The sequence below is a fragment of the Mustelus asterias genome, unplaced genomic scaffold, assembly GCF_964213995.1.
Source record: "Mustelus asterias unplaced genomic scaffold, sMusAst1.hap1.1 HAP1_SCAFFOLD_2806, whole genome shotgun sequence".
NCBI classification, from domain to species: domain Eukaryota; kingdom Metazoa; phylum Chordata; class Chondrichthyes; order Carcharhiniformes; family Triakidae; genus Mustelus; species Mustelus asterias.
In genome coordinates this window covers 1-19,260 of record NW_027592751.1, presented here as the reverse complement: position 1 = coordinate 19,260, position 19,260 = coordinate 1, and the positions used below count along the sequence as shown (strand labels likewise).

Here is a 19,260-nt window from a genome sequence, read left to right as displayed (position 1 = left end):
GATCCTGAGGGGGTTATTGACAGGGTGGATGTGGAGAGGATGTTCCCTCTTGTGGGAGAATCTGGAACCGGGGCGGAGAGGGGGGGTCACTGTTTAAAAATAAGGGGCGGCCCATTTCAGATGGAGGTGGGAGAAATGTTTTCTCTCGGGTGGAGTGAGCGGAGTTTCCGGAACTCTCTTCCTCAGAAGGCGGTGGGCGTTGAGTCTGCGAATGTTTATGAAGCAAAGCCAGATGGGTGAACGGTTAACGGGGGAATGGGGGGGGCGGGTTGGAGATTACAGTCAGATTGGCCACGATCTGATTCAATGGGGTAGCAGGGTCGAGCGGTCGAGTGGCCATTCCTTGTTCCGTAGTCCACAGATTTGTGACCCCCTCATGCCCCACGTTCTGGAAACATCTCCAGTGGAGGAACAGAGAGATCTTAGGGTCCATATCCACAGATCTCTAAAGGTTGCCACTCAAGTGGATAGAGCTGTGAAGAAGTGTGTTAGCTTTTATTAACAGGGGGTGGAGTTTAAGAGACGTGGGGTTATGCTGCAACTGTACAGGACCTTGGTGAGACCACATTTGGAATATTGTGTGCAGTTCTGGTCACCTCACTATAAGAAGGATGTGGAAGCGCTGGAAAGAGTGCAGAGGAGATTTACCAGGATGCTGCCTGGTTTGGAGGGTAGGTCTTATGAGGAAAGGTTGAGGGAGCTAGGGCTGTTCTCTCTGGAGCGGAGGAGGCTGAGGGGAGACTTAATAGAGGTTTATAAAATGATGAAGGGGATAGATAGAGTGAACTTTCAAAGACTATTTCCTCGGGTGGATGGAGCTATTACAAGGGGGCATAACTATAGGGTTCGTGGTGGGAGAAACAGGAAGGATATCAGAGGTAGGTTCTTTACGCAGAGAGTGGTTGGGGTGTGGAATGGACTGCCTGCAGTGATAGTGGAGTCAGACACTTTACGAACATTTAAGCGGTTATTGGATAGGCACATGGAGCACACCAGGATGATAGGGAGTGGGATAGCTTGATCTTGGTTTCAGATAAAGCTCGGCACAACATCGTGGGCCGAATGGCCTGTTCTGTGCTGTACTGTTCTATGTTCTAACCTTCGGGCGCCAGTAAAACCCGCGGTCGGCGTGTGATGATCTCTCCGAACGGGGTTGAGGATGAGGAGCTACACCTCCCCGCTCCCACCAGCCGCCCCCCCACCCTTCACCCCCCCCCCTACACACACCCCCGTGCCCCTGGTGGCCGCACCCCCCCGCGATGCGCCCGACAGCAGTGCCCTCCCCCACACCCCCGACAGCAACCCGCCCACACCCCCGACAGGAGCCCCACCCCCCCGACACCCCCGCCCCCAACCATTGCAAAGCTTCCCCAACCTCGAGTTTGTAAAAAAAAAGTATATTTTTTGCAGTATAAATCTGTTCAAAAATCAGAAAACTAAATCCACAAGTCTACACATTCTTTGGGAAATATCCGTGCGCAGTGTGGGGGTGGGGAGGGGGGGTGTGGGGGGAGAGGAGGGGGGTAGGGGGAGGACAGGGCGGGTCGGTGTGATACACCCATCCCGCCAGCAGGCGGCAGGAGTGGCACGGGCGGAGCTGCCCACAACGGGAAAAGTAGTTCCGGCCGACTCGTATCAATCCGCCCAGGCAGGAAGTGGTGATCAGACCCATCTCAGCCATGTAACGGCCATTTGTCACACCAATAAGGGCAAATGTTTGGGGCTGAGGGGGAGAGGGAGGGGGGCTGAGGGGGAGAGGCGGAGGGGAGTGTTGGGAGGGAGGGGGGAGTGTAGGGTGAGAGTGAGGGGGTACCTTCATACCACCCTCCCCTGCCAGCCCCCCCCATCCGCCCCCACTAGCTCGATACAACATTGTGTAAATATATATAATATAAAGATATAGATTTGGATAACGTGACGTCATAAACACAGGAAGGAGGTTCTTCGCTGGAGAGAGCGCTCGCTGGGAAATTCTCCCGGGAATAGCGTCGCGAACCCTGGGACTGAGCGAGATCCGTCTCCCAGACCAGGAGCTGGAACCTCTCCTGGGAACCCGGTGAGTTTGATTAGTCCGTGTGATCCGGATCTCTGCAGTAACAAGTCTCTCTCTCTCGCTCCGAGATTCCCCAGGTCGTGTCCGCTTGGTCAGGGTTTCCCGAAGCTTCCTGAAGATTTTCCAATGTCCTGGGTCTCCCAGTCTCTCTCCCTCCTCCCCAGCACCCCCACAATCGCAGGGGGGGGTGCGTCAGGAGGGTCGGCGAAGACCCCTCTCGTTGCCAATGTCCACGGTGATGTTAGTGTACAGGGGAAGGTGCTCCTTAGACAGCACCACATACTCCAGGCCATTCATCCCATCTTCTTTCCAGGACCGCCGCGTCTTAGCCAGCAAATTAAACCTGGGAATCAGGGAGGGGCAGGCAGTGGGAGGGGGAGGGGAGGGGCAGGCAGTGGGAGGGGGCGGGGAGGGGCAGGCAGTGGGAGGGGGAGGGGAGGGGCAGGCAGTGGGAGGGGGAGGGGAGGGGCAGGCAGTGGGAGGGGGCGGGGAGGGGCAGGCAGTGGGAGGGGGCGGGGAGGGGCAGGCAGTGGGAGGGGGCGGGGAGGGGCAGGCAGTGGGAGGGGGAGGGGAGGGGCAGGCAGTGGGAGGGGGCAGGGAGGGGCAGGCAGTGGGAGGGGGCGGGGCAGGCAGTGGGAGGGGGCGGGGTGGGGCAGGCAGTGGGAGGGGGCGGGGAGGGGCAGGCAGTGGGAGGGGGCGGGGAGGGGCAGGCAGTGGGAGGGGGCGGGGAGGGGCAGGCAGTGGGAGGGGGCGGGGAGGGGCAGGCAGTGGGAGGGGGCGGGGAGGGGCAGGCAGTGGGGAGGGGGCGGGGAGGGGCAGGCAGTGGGGAGGGGGCGGGGAGGGGCAGGCAGTGGGGAGGGGGCGGGGAGGGGCAGGCAGTGGGGAGGGGGCGGGGAGGGGCAGGCAGTGGGGAGGGGGCGGGGAGGGGCAGGCAGTGGGAGGGGGCGGGGAGGGGCAGGCAGTGGGAGGGGGCGGGGAGGGGCAGGCAGTGGGAGGGGGCGGGGAGGGGCAGGCAGTGGGAGGGGGCGGGGAGGGGCAGGCAGTGGGAGGGGGCGGGGAGGGGCAGGCAGTGGGAGGGGGCGGGGAGGGGCAGGCAGTGGGAGGGGGCGGGGAGGGGCAGGCAGTGGGAGGGGGCGGGGAGGGGCAGGCAGTGGGAGGGGGCGGGGAGGGGCAGGCAGTGGGAGGGGGCGGGGAGGGGCAGGCAGTGGGAGGGGGCGGGGAGGGGCAGGCAGTGGGAGGGGGTGGGGAGGGGCAGGCAGTGGGAGGGGGCGGGGAGGGGCAGGCAGAGAGGGAGAGAGGAGGGGGGAGGGAAGCAGAGATATTAATTTCATTTCAGTGAGACGTTGTATTGTATCCACAGAATAGGAGGAGGCCATTCAACCCATTGAGTCAATGCTAACTCTCTGTGTAGCAACCCCTGCCTCCCCCTCCCCCCCCACACTCTATCCCCTATCCCTGAACATTGTTTCTATTCAACAAATCATCTAAGGACATGGAACCATACAGTCCCTATGGTGCAGAGAGAGACCATTCAGCCCATCGAGTGAGAGCATCCTATCCCCGTGATCTCGCACATTTCCCATGGCCAATCCCCATAACCTGCACATCTTTGGACACTAAGGGGCAATTTAGCATGGCCAATCCACCTAACCTGCACATCTTTGGACTGTGGGAGGAAACCGGAGCACTCGGAGGAAACCCACGCAGACATGGGGAGAACGTGCAGACTCCACACAGACAGTGACCCAAGCCGGGAATCGAACCGGGGACCCTGGCGCTGTGAGGCAGCCGTGCTAACCACTGCCTCGATGGAAGCTGCCCGAGAGGTTAGTGTATGGGCGGCACGGTAGCACAGTGGTTAGCACTGCTGCTGCACAGCTCCAGCGACCTGGGTTCGATTCCCGGCTCGGGTCACTGTCTGTGCGGAGTTTGCACATTCTCCTCGTGTCTGCGTGGGTTTCCTCCGGGTGCTCCGGTTTCCTCCCACAGTCCAAAGATGTGCGGGTTAGGTTGATTGGCCGTGCTAAAAATTACCCTTAGTGTCCTGAGATGCGTAGGTTAGAGGGATTAGTGGGTAAAATATGTAGGGATATGGGGGTAGGGCCTGGGTGGGATTGTGGTCGGTGCAGACTCGATGGGCCGAATGGCCTCTTTCTGTGCTGTAGGGATTCTATGATACTTCTTTGAGTTTTTTTATTAAATCATGTTCCCTAGAGCTCTCAGTGTGGCACTGGGCTGTGTACGAGGATCCCTTTTATTGCTCTTCAGTGGTTTGAATGGGGTTGGTTTATTTTTAAGACCCTGCATTGTCAGGAGGATGGATGTTTTAGGGTCAGGTGCAGCTCTCCCATTTTCAGTTGTTGAGCTGCAGGTTTTAGTTTGAGAAGGGACATCAGACTGAAAGCAGTGGTTCTCTCTCTCTCTGGTTTTGGGATATTCTGCTGGCCAGCTGAAAATCTTCCTGGAGAACATCTGCTGGTGGTGGTTTGGCCAGAGAGAGTCTCCCTGGGGGTCCTGGGAAGCTGTTCTGATTTCAAAATGTTCTGAGTGCATCCAGAGAACTGCAGCATTCAACCAAAGGACTCCGTTCCAGTATCACGTGAGCATTAGTCTTCGCCCCGCATTGAATCGCCATAGAGGTTTACAGCATGGAAACAGGCCCTTCGGCCCAACTTGTCCATGCCGCCCTTTTTATAAAACATTAAGCTAATCCCCATAGTCCGCGTTTGGCCCATATCCCTCTATACCCACCTTACCCATGTAACTGTCTAAACGCTTTTTAAAAGACAACATTGTACCCGCCTCTACTACTACCTCAGGCAGCTCGTTCCAGACACTCACCACTCTGAAAGAATTGCCCCTCTGGACACTTTTGTATCTCTCCCCTTAAACCTATGCCCTCTAGTTTTAGACTCCCCTACCTTTGGGAAAAGATACTGACTATCTAGCTGATCTGTGCCCCTCACTATTTTATAGACCTCTATAAGATCACCCCTCAGCCTCCTACGCTCCAGAGAAAAAAGTCCCAGTCTATCCAGCCTCTCCTTATAACTCAAACCATCAAGTCCCGGTAGCATCCTAGTAAATCTCTTCTGCACTCTTTCTAGTTTAATAATATCCTTTCTGTAATAGGGTGACCAGAACTGTACACAGTATTCCAAGTGTGGCCTTACCAATGTCTTGTACAACTTCAACAAGACGTCCCGACTCCTGTATTCAATGTTCTGACCAATGAAACCAAGCCTGCCGAATGCCTTCTTCACCACTCTGTCCACCTGTGACTCCACTTTCAAGGAGCTATGAACCTGTACTCCTAGATCTCTTTGTTCTGTAACTCTCCCAAACACCCTGCCATTAACTGAGTGGAAAGGGTTTTGCCGAAAGGAAGTTGTGGTTTTGATTGGAAGATCTCAGATATATTTGTTAAGGGTTATACATTGTGGTCGATTTTTTTCTTATTTATAATTGATCGAAGTTCTTGCTAATTTCCTAACCGTACACATCAACTACATTGCTAAATAAACTTTGTTTGATAAAAGCTCCCGAGTGACTCATTTGAATCACACCTGACGTTAAACATCTCATGCTTATCCGAGCCAAATTCAAATGCAAAACTGATGATCCAGGCGGGCTCCATACAGCCGGCTGGAGTATCTGACCTGAATGATGATACTGCCACACCTTCAGTCAGAACATTCCAGACACAAAACGGGAAGAGTTACCTTTTGGGATTCTCCTCATTGCCTTTATCGTGCGAGTGCTTGATCATCTTGTATCTCCCGAGCTGCACAGCAGGACGGACTATAATCATCCCATTCAGATAGATTCTGGACACAGACAGGGAACAGAGGGAGAGACGGATCAACTAGGGACCCTTGGTTATATCGATACTATTCACCTCAACCGCTCGCCATGGGACTCAGTCCCAACTCTCCCCCCACTCCCCGCGGGAGGGGGTCCCGTGTTCTCCCCCCACTCCCCGTGGGCGCGATTCCCACATCCTCCCCCACTCCCCGTGGGAGCGATTCCCACATTCTCCCCCACTCCCCGTGGGAGCGAGTCCCACATTCTCCCCCACTCCCCGTGGGAGCGAGTCCCACATTCTCCCCCACTCCCCGTGGGAGCGAGTCCCACATTCTCCCCACTCCCCATGGGAGTGAGTCCCACATTCTCTCCACTCTCCGTGGGAGCGAGTCCCACATTCTCCCCACTCCCCGTGGGAGCGAGTCCCACATTCTCCCCACTCCCTGTGGGAGCGAGTCCCACATTCGCCCCACTCCCCATGGGGAGCGAGTCCCACATTCTCCCCACTCCCCGTGGGAGAGAGTCCCACATTCTCCCCACTCCCCGTGGGAGAGAGTCCCACATTCTCCCCATCTCCCTGTGGGAGCGAGTCCCACATTCTCCCCATTCCCCGTGGGAGCGAGTCCCAGATTCCCCCCACTCCCCGTGGGAGAGAGTCCCACATTCTCTCCACTCCCCGTGGGAGCGATTCCCACATCCTCCCCCACTCCCCGTGGGAGCGAGTCCCACATTCTCCCCCACTCCCCGTGGGAGCGAGACCCACATTCTCCCCCACTCCCCGTGGGAGCGAGTCCCACATTCTCCCCACTCCCCGTGGGAGCGAGTCCCACATTCTCCCCACTCCCCGTGGGAGCGAGTCCCACATTCTCCCCCACTCCCCGTGGGAGCGAGTCCCACATTCTCCCCCACTCCCCGTGGGAGCGAGTCCCACATTCTCCCCACTCCCCGTGGGAGCGAGTCCCACATTCTCCCCCACTCCCCGTGGGAGTGAGTCCCACATTCTCCCCACTCCCTGTGGGAGCGAGTCCCACATTCTCCCCACTCCCCGTGGGAGCGAGTCCCAGATTCCCCCCACTCCCCGTGGGAGAGAGTCCCACATTCTCCCCCACTCCCCGTGGGAGCGAGTCCCACATTCTCCCCCACTCCCTGTGGGAGCGAGTCCCACATTCTCCCCACTCCCCGTGGGAGTGAGTCCCACATTCTCCCCACTCCCCGTGGGAGCGAGTCCCAGATTCCCCCCACTCCCCGTGGGAGAGAGTCCCACATTCTCCCCCACTCCCCTTGGGAGCGAGTCCCACATTCTCCCCCACTCCCTGTGGGAGCGAGTCCCACATTCTCCCCACTCCCCGTGGGAGCGAGTCCCACATTCTCCCCACTCCCCGTGGGAGCGAGTCCCACATTCTCCCCACTCCCCGTGGGAGTGAGTCCCACATTCTCCTCACTCTCCATCATAAGGTCAGAAGTGGGGATGTTCGCTGATGATTGCACAATGTTCAGCACCATTCACCACTCCTCAGATACTGAAGCAGTCCATGTTCAAACGCAGCAAGATCTGGACAATATCCAGGCTCGGGCTGACAAGTGGCAAATAACATTCACGCCTCACACATGCCAGGCAATGACCATCACCAATAAGAGACACTCTAACCACCGCCCCTTAACATTCAGTGGTGTAACCGTCACTGAATCCCCCACTGTCAACATCCTGGGGGTTCCCATCTCTGAAACCCCCCACTATCAACATCCTGGGGGTCACCATCACTGAATCCCCCCACTATCAACATCCTGGGGGTTACCATCACTGAATCCCCCACTATCAACATCCTGGGGGTTCCCATCACTGAAACCCCCACTATCAACATCCTCGGGGTTCCCATTGACCAGAAACTGAGCTGGACCCAGCCGTATAAATACTGTGGCTCCCAGAGCAGGTCAGAGGCTGGGAATCCTGTGAAGAGTAGAGTCATAAAGGTTTACAGCATGGAAACAGGCCCTTCGGCCCAACTTGTCCATGCTGCCCTTTTTTTTTTTTTAAAACCCCTAAGCTAATCCCAATTGCCCACATTTGGTCCATATCCCTCTACACCCATCATACCCATGTAACTGTCTAAATGCTTTTTAAAAGATAAAATTGTACCCGCCTCTACTACTACCTCTGGCAGCTTGTTCCAGACACTCACCACCCTCTGTGAAAAAATTGCCCCTCTGGACCCTTTTGTATCTCTCCCCTCTCACCTTAAACCGATGCCCTCTAGTTTTAGATTCCCCTACCTTTGGGAAAAGATATTGACTATCTCGCTGATCTGTGCCCCTCATTATTTTATAGACCTCTATAAGTTCGCCCCTCAGCTTCCCACGCTCCAGAGAAAAAAGTCCCAGTCTATCCAGCCTCTCCTTATAACTCAATCCATCAAGTCCCAGTAGCATCCTAGTAAATCTTTTCTGCACTCTTTCTAGTTTAATAATATCCTTTCTATAATAGGGTGACCAGAACTGTACACAGTATTCCAAGTGTGGCCTTACCAATGTCTTGTACAACTTCAACAAGACATCCCAACTCCTGTATTCAATGTTCTGACCAATGAAACCAAGCCTGCCGAATGCCTTCTTCACCACTCTGCCCACCTGTGACTCCACTTTCAAGGAGCTATGAACATGTTCCCCTAGATCTCTTTGTTCTGTAACTCTCCCCAATGCCTTGCCTCAGCTCCTGACTCCCCAAAGCCTGTCCACCATCTACGAGGCACAAGTCAGGAGTGTGATGGAATACTCCCCACTCGCCTGGATGGGTGCGGCTCCAACAACACTCGAGAAGCTCAACACCATCCAGGACAAAGCAGCCCCGCTCGATCGACACGCTAACCACAAACACTCACTCCCTCCACCCCCGACGCACAGTGACAGCCGTGGGTACCATCTACAAGATGCACTGCAGTAACTCACCAAGGCTCCTTAGGCAGCACCTTCCAAACCCACCACCTCTACCATCTAGAAGGACAAGGGCGGCAGATACCTGGGAACACCCCCACCTGGAGGCTCCCCTCCGAGTCACTCACCATCCCGACTTGGAAATATATCGGCTGTTCCTTCACTGTCGCTGGGGTCAAAATCCTGGAACCTCCTCCCTAACAGCGCTGTGGATGTACCTACACCACACGGGGACTGCAGCGGGTTCAAGATGGCGGCTCACCCACCACCTTCTCGAGGGGCAATTAGGAATTGCGGGGGGGGGTAAATACTGGGCCTGGCCAGCCAGAGAAACGACCCTGAGAGAGAATAACAAAGCTTTTGTTTTGATGAGCCAACAGAGAGGGCTGATGAGGGTAATGCGGTGGATGTGGTGTACATGGACTAGCAGAAGGCATTTGATACAGTGCCAATAGGGATTGGGACTAAACGCTGGGCCTGACCAGCGAGAGGTGAATGAAGAAAAGCAGACACGTACCTGGAAGCAATATCGTCATCTTCACCACCCCAACCCCAATAGTTATTGGGGAATCCATTGATTTTCATGTACTGATCAGGAGTCAGTGCAGAAACCCCTCCAAAGTAGGTTCGGTAGGGTAACCTGGAGGGAGCAAACATTACATTCAGTCTTCACGTCAGAACACCCAGGGCTACGGGCCAAGTGCTGCTCACTGGGGTCAGGTGGGAGGTCAGGTCTTTCTAACGTGTCAATGCGGACTCGATGGGCCTTGTCTGCGCGGTGATTCTATGATCCGGGGAGAGTGGTGAGGGAGTTCTCCGACTGAGTCCACGTTGACTACTCCGGTGACAAGTGTCACACTGACCCCCCCCCCGACTCCCCTCATTCCCAATCACCATCAGCCCCAGGCTCCCCGTACCTGATTCCATCACCTCCCACTACCTGCCCACCCGTCGGAGTGGGATCCCCACTCCCCTCCCATAGGGCAACAGGACCCCGGCCACCAGTAGTCCCGACAATCACAGGAACTCAATGCAGCATTTCCACATCCCTCTCTGACAGTGCGGCACTCCCTCAGCACTGACCCTCTGACAGTGCGGCACTCCCTCAGCACTGACCCTCTGACAGTGCGGCACTCCCTCAGTACTGACCCTCTGACAGTGCGGCACTCCCTCAGCACTGACCCTCTGACAGTGCGGCACTCCCTCAGCACTGACCCTCTGACAGTGCGGCACTCCCTCAGTACTGACCCTCTGACAGTGCGGCACTCCCTCAGTACTGACCCTCTGACAGTGCGGCACTCCCTCAGCACTGACCCTCTGACAGTGCGGCACTCCCTCAGCACTGACCCTCTGACAGTGCGGCACTCCCTCAGTACTGACCCTCTGACAGTGCGGCACTCCCTCAGCACTGACCCTCTGACAGTGCGGCACTCCCTCAGCACTGACCCTCTGACAGTGCGGCACTCCCTCAGTACTGACCCTCTGACAGTGCGGCACTCCCTCAGTACTGACCCTCTGACAGTGCGGCACTCCCTCAGTACTGACCCTCTGACAGTGCGGCACTCCCTCAGCACTGACCCTCTGACAGTGCGGCACTCCCTCAGCACTGACCCTCTGACAGTGCGGCACTCCCTCAGTACTGACCCTCTGACAGTGCGGCACTCCCTCAGTACTGACCCTCTGACAGTGCAACACTCCCTCAGCACTGACCCTCTGACAGTGCGGCACTCCCTCAGCACTGACCCTCTGACAGTGTGGCAGTCCCTCAGCACTGACCCTCTGACACTGCGGCGCTCTGTGTGGCCCTGGGGGTGGGGGCAGTAGATTTATTTCTTACTTGTAGCCGAATTTGTCCATGGCGATGGAGGAGTGTTTGGGGTTTTTTTCACAGGTGTACAGGTTACGATCATCCTCCGGGATCAGATCCACATCATGGCAGAAGAGGCAGTCCCAGTCATCCTCCTTCATCGCCTCCCTGAACCCCACATTCAGGAGCTTGGCTCGGTTAAACGTGTGGTTCCCAGCCTGGTGTCAGAGAGAGAGAGAGTGAGACACAGCAACAGAGAAAACAGGAGGGAGAGGCCATTCAGCCCATCCAGCCCTGCTGTGCCAGTCAACATGTCCAATCCACGCTCTCCCTCTCCCCCCCGCCCACCTTCTTCCCCCCTCCCGCCCACACTCTCTCTGCAGTGAAACCCCAGTGAATACAGGCCCGGTCGACCCAATCTCTCACCGTGCGACACTCCCCCATCCCAGGGATAAACTCCAGTGAATACAGGCCCGGTCGACCCAATCTCTCCCCGTGCGACACTCCCCCATCCCGGGGATAAACTCCAGTGAATACAGGCCCGGTCGACCCAATCTCTCCCCGTCCGACACTCCCCCATCCCAGGGATAAACTCCAGTGAATACAGGCCCGGTCGACCCAATCTCTCCCCGTCCGACACTCCCCCATCCCAGGGATAAACTCCAGTGAATACAGGCCCGGTTGACCCAATCTCTCCCCGTGCGACACTCCCCCATTCCAGGGATAAACTCCAGTGAATACAGGCCCGATCGACCCAATCTCTCCCCGTCCGCCACTCCCCCTTCCCAGGAATCAGTCTGGTGAACCTTCGCTGCGCTCCCTCTGTGATAAATATATCCTTTCTCAGATAAGGAGACCAAAACCGCCCACAATACCCCAGGTGTGGTCTCACCAAGACCCCGTACAGCTGCAGTGAGACATCCTTGCCCCGGACTCTCCCTCACACAGGGACAGGCAGCAAGGATCAGACTGTACGGGAATGGAGTTTGATCGTTTCTCCCAACTCGGGGAGAAACTGTGGACCACACGGGAAGAGGGAGCAGGGGAATGAGACAGAGAGGGAGCGGGGGAATGAGAGAGAGAGGGGAGGGAGGGGAGGGAGGTAGAGGGGGAATGAGAGAGAGAGAGAGAGAGAGGGGGAGGGAGGGAAGGAGGGAGAGGGGGAACGAGAGAGAGAGAGAGAGGGTGGGAGGTAGAGGGGGAACGAGAGAGAGAGAGAGAGAGGGTGGGAGGGAGAGGGGGAACGAGAGAGAGAGGGTGGGAGGGAGAGGGGGAACGAGAGAGAGAGAGAGGGAGGGAGGGAGGGAAGGAGGGAGAGGGGGAACGAGAGAGAGAGAGAGAGGGTGGGAGGTAGAGGGGGAACGAGAGAGAGAGAGAGGGTGGGAGGGAGAGGGGGAACGAGAGAGAGAGAGAGAGAGAGGGTGGGAGGGAGAGGGGGAACGAGAGAGAGAGGGTGGGAGGGAGAGGGGGAACGAGAGAGAGAGAGAGAGGGAGGGAAGGAGGGAGAGGAGGAACGAGAGAGAGAGAGAGAGAGGGTGGGAGGTAGAGGGGGAACGAGAGAGAGAGAGAGGGTGGGAGGGAGAGGGGGAACGAGAGAGAGAGAGAGAGAGGGAGGAAGGTAGAGGGGGAACGAGAGAGAGAGAGAGGGAGGGAGGAAAGGAGGGAGAGGGGGAACGAGAGAGAGAGAGAGAGAGAGAGAGGGTGGGAGGTAGAGGGGGAACGAGAGAGAGAGAGAGGGTGGGAGGGAGAGGGGGAACGAGAGAGAGAGGGTGGGAGGGAGCGGGGGAACGAGAGAGAGAGAAAGAGAAAGGAGGGGGGAGAGGGAGGGAGGGAGAGGGAGAATGAGAGGGAGGGGGAGAATGAGAGAGGGCGGGAACCAGAGAGGGAGGGAGGGGGAGAATGAGAGGGAGGGGGAGAATGAGAGAGAGAGAGAGAGGGAGGGAAGGAGGGAGAGGAGGAATGAGAGAGAGAGAGAGAGAGAGGGTGGGAGGTAGAGGGGGAACGAGAGAGAGAGAGAGGGTGGGAGGGAGAGGGGGAACGAGAGAGAGAGAGGGTGGGAGGGAGAGGGGGAACGAGAGAGAGGGAGGGAAGGAGGGAGAGGGGGAACAAGAGAGGAAGAGAAAGAGAAAGGGGGGGGGGGGAAGAGGGAGGGAGGGAGGGAGAATGAGAGAGGGAGGGAACCAGAGAGGGAGGGAGGGAGGGGGAGAATGAGAGGGAGGGGGAGAATGAGAGAGAGAGAGAGAGGGAGGGAAGGAGGGAGAGGAGGAACGAGAGAGAGAGAGAGAGAGGGGTGGGAGGTAGAGGGGGAACGAGAGAGAGAGAGAGAGAGAGGGTGGGAGGGAGAGGGGGAACGAGAGAGAGGGAGGGAAGGAGGGAGAGGGGGAACAAGAGAGGGAGAAAGAGAAAGGGGGGGGGGAAGAGGGAGGGAGGGAGAATGAGAGAGGGAGGGAACCAGAGAGGGAGGGAGGGGGAGAATGAGAGGGAGGGGGAGACAGACAGAGAGGGGGAGAGGCCCATTCTCCGAGTGTGACCATGAAACCCTCCCCACTGCTCACCCAGGTGGACACCCACCCCCCCCTCCCCGACACCCCCCCCCGACACCCCCCTCCCCCACACCCCCACACCCCCCTCCCCCACACTCCCCCCCTCCCCCCAGCACTGACCTGATGAATGACGTAGATGGCGTAGTTAAGTTGTTGGCGCTGTAGGAAGGGGTGCAGGTAGTACAGCAGGTGTTTGAGGTGCTGTTCCCGGTTCCGGTGAGGTATCAGGATGGCCGTGTTGTGCGCCGACTCGCAGTCCGGCGGTTTATACTTTCCCCCGGCCGTGACGTACGGGTTCCGCCTCTGCACCTCCTCCAGCGTCAGATCTCGGGGGAAAGCGACCTGGATCGGACCACCTGGGGAAGAGGCAAGACCCCGAGGAGGGGGGGGGGGGTGGATTAGGCCGGGTCAGAGCTCCCAATACACCCTGCGTCCCGGGGAGGGAGCGGGTTTATTAACCCCCGCTCGCTCCACCTGTCCTGCCTCCTTCAACGATCTCTGCTCAGATACAACGTCTGCTCCTGCACCCTGCCCGAACTTTACCCCTCATTTTAGATTCTCTCCAAAATTCACCACCCCAAACCTCTCCACACAGTACTCCATCTGCCTCCTATCTGCCCACTCCAACCTCTCTCTGTCCTTCCGAACCTCTGCACTGTCCTCACAGTTTACAATATTTCCAGGTTTTGCCTTGCACACCGAGACAGAGATTATTAATCTATATCAGGAAAAGCAGGGGTCCCGGAACCCACCCCTGGGAAACACCAATACAAACCTTCCTCCAACCCCAAAAATATCCCTGCCTGTTACTGTCTATCCATGTTCTATTTGATTTGATTTGATTCATTGTCACGTGTATTAACAGACAGTGAAAAGTATGGTCTCTTGCGCGCCATACAGACAAAGCATACCATTCATAGAGAAGGAAAGGAGAGGGTGCAGAATGTCGTGTTACAGTCATAGCTAGGGTGTAGAGAAAGATCAACTTAATGCGAGGTAGGTCCATTCAAAAGTCTGACGGCAGCAGGGAAGAAGCTGTTCTTGAGTCGGTCGGTACGTGACCTCAGACTTTTGTATCTCTTTCCCGACAGAAGGTGGAAGAGAGAATGTCCGGGGTGCGCTGGGTCCTTAATTATGCTGGTTGCTTTTCCCGAGGCAGCGGGAAGTGTAGACAGAGTCAATGGATGGGAGTTATATTTATTTTTTATATATATATTCCATGACCTATAATTTTTTTCACAAGTTTGTTGTGTGGCACTGCATTGAATGCCTTCTGAAAGTCCATGTACACCACATCCACAGCATTACCCTCATCCGCCCTCTCTGACAGCTCATCAAAACAAAAGCTGCGTTATTCTCTCTCAGGGTTGTCCCCCTTGCTGGCCGGGCTCAGTATTAACTGCCCATCCCTTATTGCCCCCTTGAGAAGGGGGGTGGGTGACCTGCCATCTTGAACCCGCTGCAGTCCCTGTGTGGGGTAGGTACACCCACAGTGCTGTTAGGGAGGGAGTTCTGGCATGGTGGCACAGTGGTTAGCGCTGCTGCCGGGGGGAGGGAGAGGGGGGAGGGGGGAGGGGGGAGGGGGGAGGGGGGAGGGGGGAGGGGGGAGGGGGGAGGGAGAGGGGGAGGGAGAGGGGGGGCAGGTTCGATTCCCAGCTTGGGTCACTGTCTGTGTGGAGTCTGCACATTCTCCCAGTGTCTGCGTGGGTTTTCTCCCACAGTTCGAAAGACGTGCTGTTTAGGGTGCATTAGCCATGCTAAATTCTCCCTCAGTGTACCCGAACAGGCGCCGGAGTGTGACGACTGGGGGATTTTCACAGTAATTTCATTGCAGTGTTAATGTAAGCCTAATAAATAAACTTTTTCCAACTTTTCCTTTGCAGGATTTTGACCCCAGCGACAGTGAAGGAACGGCCGATATATTTCCAAGTCGGGATGGTGAGTGACTCGGAGGGGAGCCTCCAGGTGGGGGTGTTCCCAGGTATCTGCTGCCCTTGTCCTTCTAGATGGTAGAGGTGGTGGGTTTGGAAGGTGCTGCCTAAGGAGCCTTGGTGAGTTGCTGCAGGGCATCTTGTAGATGGTACACACGGCTGTCACTGTGCGTCGGGGGTGGAGGGAGTGAATGTTTGTGGTTAGCGTGTCGATCGAGTGGGGCTGCTTTGTCCTGGATGGTGCTGGCGCGTTACGTTAAGCCTGCCTTAGAGACAACCTCTCCCTTGTGAGTTTGCCAGCTGTATTGGAAGCAAACAAAACCACTCCACCATCGGCCATCGTTGTGAAGTTCGCGCTTTTAAAAATATTAAAACATTGTAAAAAATGCTAAGAGATATAGAATTGTATTGTCTGTTTAAAAGGCAGATTATTTGCCATACTTGGAGAGTTAAAGGAGGTGCAGGTGTATCCAGACTGAAACAATGTATCAGAGGCAAAAACAACAGGGCTGCTTTGGTAACAGGCTTTAGGCATTTGAATCAGAACATGTTTTTGAATTTTAACCAGTTTGAAATAGGCATTTGAATAGCAGCAGCCAAATAGATTGGAATTTGATGTTTTGATAACTTGTAAACCAATCCTCTTGTGGAGGTTTTCGGTCCGTCATCGGAGGCATAAAGGCCACAGCTCCCAGCTCCAAACTGCCAAAAGGCCGCCTGCCAGGGATTGCCATGGATCACAGCTAGATAGAGACAGACAGTAACTGTTCTCTGCCTGTGTAACAGCCACATTGATGTCTTAAAAGAAAACCTCATCTCAAACGTACCAACAGAACACAAAAGAAGTCAGCAAAGACAGAAGATTCCGAAAGACGACAAAACCTGGTGGTAATTTAGAGAGTGACTAAAATTCTATTTTTGTGTTCGATTTAAATTCTATTTAAACAGCATTCCATTAGAATCCGGTTTTATGTGGCTTGTTAATAGTTTACTTGGAATATAGTGTTCAATTCTGGTCGCCACACTACCAGAAGGATGTGGAGGCTTTGGAGAGGGTACAGAAAAGATTTACCAGGATGTTGCCTGGTATGGAGGGCATTAGCTCTGAGGAGAGGTTGGAGAAACTTGGTTTGTTCTCACTGGAACGACGGAGGTTGAGGGGAGACCTGATAGAAGTCTACAAGATTATGAGGGGCATGGATAGAGTGGATAGTCAGAAGCTTTTTCCCAGGGTGGAAGAGTCAATTACTCGGGGGCACAGGTTTAAGGTGCGAGGGGCAAGGTTTAAAGGAGATGTACGAGGCAGATTTTTTACACAGAGGGTGGTGGGTGCCTGGAACTCGCTGCCGGGGGAGGGAGTGGAAGCGGATACGGTAGTGACTTTTAAGGGGCGTCTGGACAAGTACATGAATAGGATGGGAATAGAGGGATATGGTCCCCGGAAGGGTAGGGGGTTTTAGCTCAGTTGGGCAGCATGGTCAGTGCAGGCTTGGAGGGCCGAAGGGACTGTTCCTGTGCTGTAATTTTCTTTGTTCTTTAGTTAACCAGTTCACTGTTAGTTAGATAAAGTGTTACCTTCTTTTATATACAGAGTCTCAGAGTTATTTTGATTTAACCAGTTAAACTTGTTGAAGCCCAGATAATCCCCCTCCTCACACACACTTCAACAGATTATGAAAGGGAGGTACATAACTTTGAGCGATTGAGGGTTGGTTCTGAGAGGGGGAGATCGACCCCCCCTTCCTGACACCCACCCTCCCCGCCACCGTTACCGAGACCGATCAGTGTGCCCCCCACCGCCCCCGGGCTTACCCAGATACGGTGAGACTGCCGGACAATACGGCAGCTGATCCTCACTGACCAGGGGCCGAGTGATGAGACTGAGGTTCAAATAAACGTCGCCAACGCGGGAGGCGTTGAGGTGAAGGCTGTGCGGCGTGGGCCCCCCTTTCCACAGGACACCGATGAGGTAAGCCACTCGCTTGCGGGAACCCTCCCGGTACAGGATCATAATAACCATCAGCTGGGCGCAGATCAGGAGGGCGAGGTAACGAGCTTTGGCTGGGACCTTCATCGCTGTCAGATGGTGGCGACTGTCTGCAGGAGAGAGCGTGCGCACGCACGGGGAGAGGGGTTCTTCCTGTCACACGTGGGAGACCCTGGCGGTGCTCCTTCCTTCAGTAGACCATCTCTCGCCCAGCGCCGCACACCCCCCTCACCCAGAGCACGGAGATGCCTTTGTGGGTGCCTCCAGCGGCGGGGTGGAGTCGGGTCAAAGCTATCCCTCGGGTCAAGGCCACTCACTCTCCGCTTCGCTCAGCAGGGACCTCTCAAGGCAGCAGCACTGCAATCCGGCCAAGTGGCATCACTGCGTTTGACCAGGGACATTCTGGTCAAGGCACCAGGGGTGAGCCACCTGATGGCATCGGACAAGATGGGTACCGCCTAGCCAATCAGCAACCAGCTCGATCGACCCATCAGTGACCTGAGGAGGCAACAAAAAAAGTCAAAATTCCGGACGAGAATTCCTCAACAGTCAATGGATCCAAACCCCTTCCCGTTCACACCCACTGTACACAATCCCAATGGACCTAAATCCCTTCCCGTTCACGCGTACTGTACACAATCCCAAACCCCTTCCCATTCACTTCCACTATACACAATCCCAATGGACCTAAACCCCTTCCCGTTCTCTCCCACTGTACACAATCCCAATGGACCCAAACCCCTTCCCGTTCACTCCCACTGTACACAATCCCAGTCCCTTTCCCATTCACTCCCACTGTACACAATCCCAAACCCCTTCCCGTTCACTCCCACTGTACACAATCCCAAACCCCTTCCCGTTCACTCCCACTGTACACAATCCCAATCCGCTTCCCGTTCACTCCCACCTGTACACAATCCCAAACCCCTTCCCGTTCACTCCCACTGTACACAATCCCAATGGACCCAAACCCCTTCCCGTTCACTCCCACTATACACAATCCCAATGGACCCAAACCCCTTCCCGTTCACTCCCACTGTACACAATCCCAATGGATCCAAACCCCTTCCCGTTCACACGTACTGTACACAATCCCAATGGACCCAAACCCCTTCCCATTCACTCCCACTGTGCACAATCCCAATGGACCCAAACCCCTTCCCATTCACTCCCACTGTACACAATCCCAATGGACCTAAACCCCTTCCCGTTCACTCCCACTGTACACAATCCCAATGGACCCAAACCCCTTCCCATTCACTCCCACTGTACACAATCCCAATGGACCCAAACCCCTTCCCGTTCACTCCCACTGTACACAATCCCAGTCCCTTTCCCAGTCACTCCCACTGTACACTTCCCAATGAATCAAACCCCTTCCCATTCACTCCCATTGTACACAATCCCAATCCGCTTCCCGTTCACTCCCATTGTACACAATCCCAATCCACTTCCCGTTCACTCCCATTGTACACAATCCCAATCCGCTTCCCGTTCACTCCCACTGTACACAATCCCAAACCCCTACCCGTTCACTCCCTGTACACAATCCCAATGGACCCAAACCCCTTCCCGTTCATTCCCACTGTACACAATGCCAATGGATCAAACTCTTTCCTATTCACTCCCACTGTACACAATCCCAATCCCCTTCCCATTCACTCCCACTGTACACAATCCCAATGGACCCAAACCCCTTCCCATTCACTCCCACTGTACACAATCCCAATGGACCCAAACCCCTTCCCGTTCACTCCCACTGTACACAATCCCAGTCCCTTTCCCAGTCACTCCCACTGTACACTTCCCAATGAATCAAACCCCTTCCCATTCACTCCCATTGTACACAATCCCAATCCGCTTCCCGTTCACTCCCATTGTACACAATCCCAATCCACTTCCCGTTCACTCCCATTGTACACAATCCCAATCCGCTTCCCGTTCACTCCCACTGTACACAATCCCAAACCCCTACCCGTTCACTCCCTGTACACAATCCCAATGGACCCAAACCCCTTCCCGTTCATTCCCACTGTACACAATGCCAATGGATCAAACTCTTTCCTATTCACTCCCACTGTACACAATCCCAATCCCCTTCCCATTCACTCCCACTGTACACAATCCCAATCCCCTTCCCATTCATTCCCACTGTGCACAATCCCAATGGATCCAAACCCTTTCCGTTCACTCCCACTGTGCTATCA

The 19,260-nt window shown here is 55.6% G+C and overlaps 1 protein-coding gene across 1 annotated transcript; it reads right to left on the bottom strand.

Moving 5' to 3' along the window:
- Positions 1-1,384: 1,384 nt before the first annotated feature.
- On the bottom strand, positions 1,385-17,555 carry LOC144490044 (beta-1,4-galactosyltransferase 3). Its single transcript, XM_078207860.1, has 6 exons — positions 16,879-17,555; positions 13,256-13,491; positions 10,623-10,810; positions 9,303-9,425; positions 5,776-5,880; positions 1,385-2,396 (listed from the first exon to the last, which is right to left on the bottom strand). Exons 1-6 carry the CDS (start codon positions 17,138-17,140, stop codon positions 2,246-2,248), a joined length of 1,065 nt encoding a protein of 354 aa, XP_078063986.1. The 5' UTR covers positions 17,141-17,555; the 3' UTR covers positions 1,385-2,245.
- Positions 17,556-19,260: the final 1,705 nt, after the last annotated feature.

What these genes read in the sequence shown, in the direction of transcription:
- LOC144490044 (XM_078207860.1), bottom strand. Translation starts at nt 17,140, where the DNA reads ATGAAGGTCCCAGCCAAAGCTCGTTACCTCGCCCTCCTGATCTGCGCC. An exon ending in CCATCTACGTCATTCATCAG is followed by an intron (nt 10,811 to 13,255) that starts GTCAGTGCTGGG and finishes CTCTGACACCAG; the next exon opens with GCTGGGAACCACACGTTTAA. An exon ending in AATGAGGAGAATCCCAAAAG is followed by an intron (nt 2,397 to 5,775) that starts GTAACTCTTCCC and finishes CCTGATTCCCAG; the next exon opens with GTTTAATTTGCTGGCTAAGA.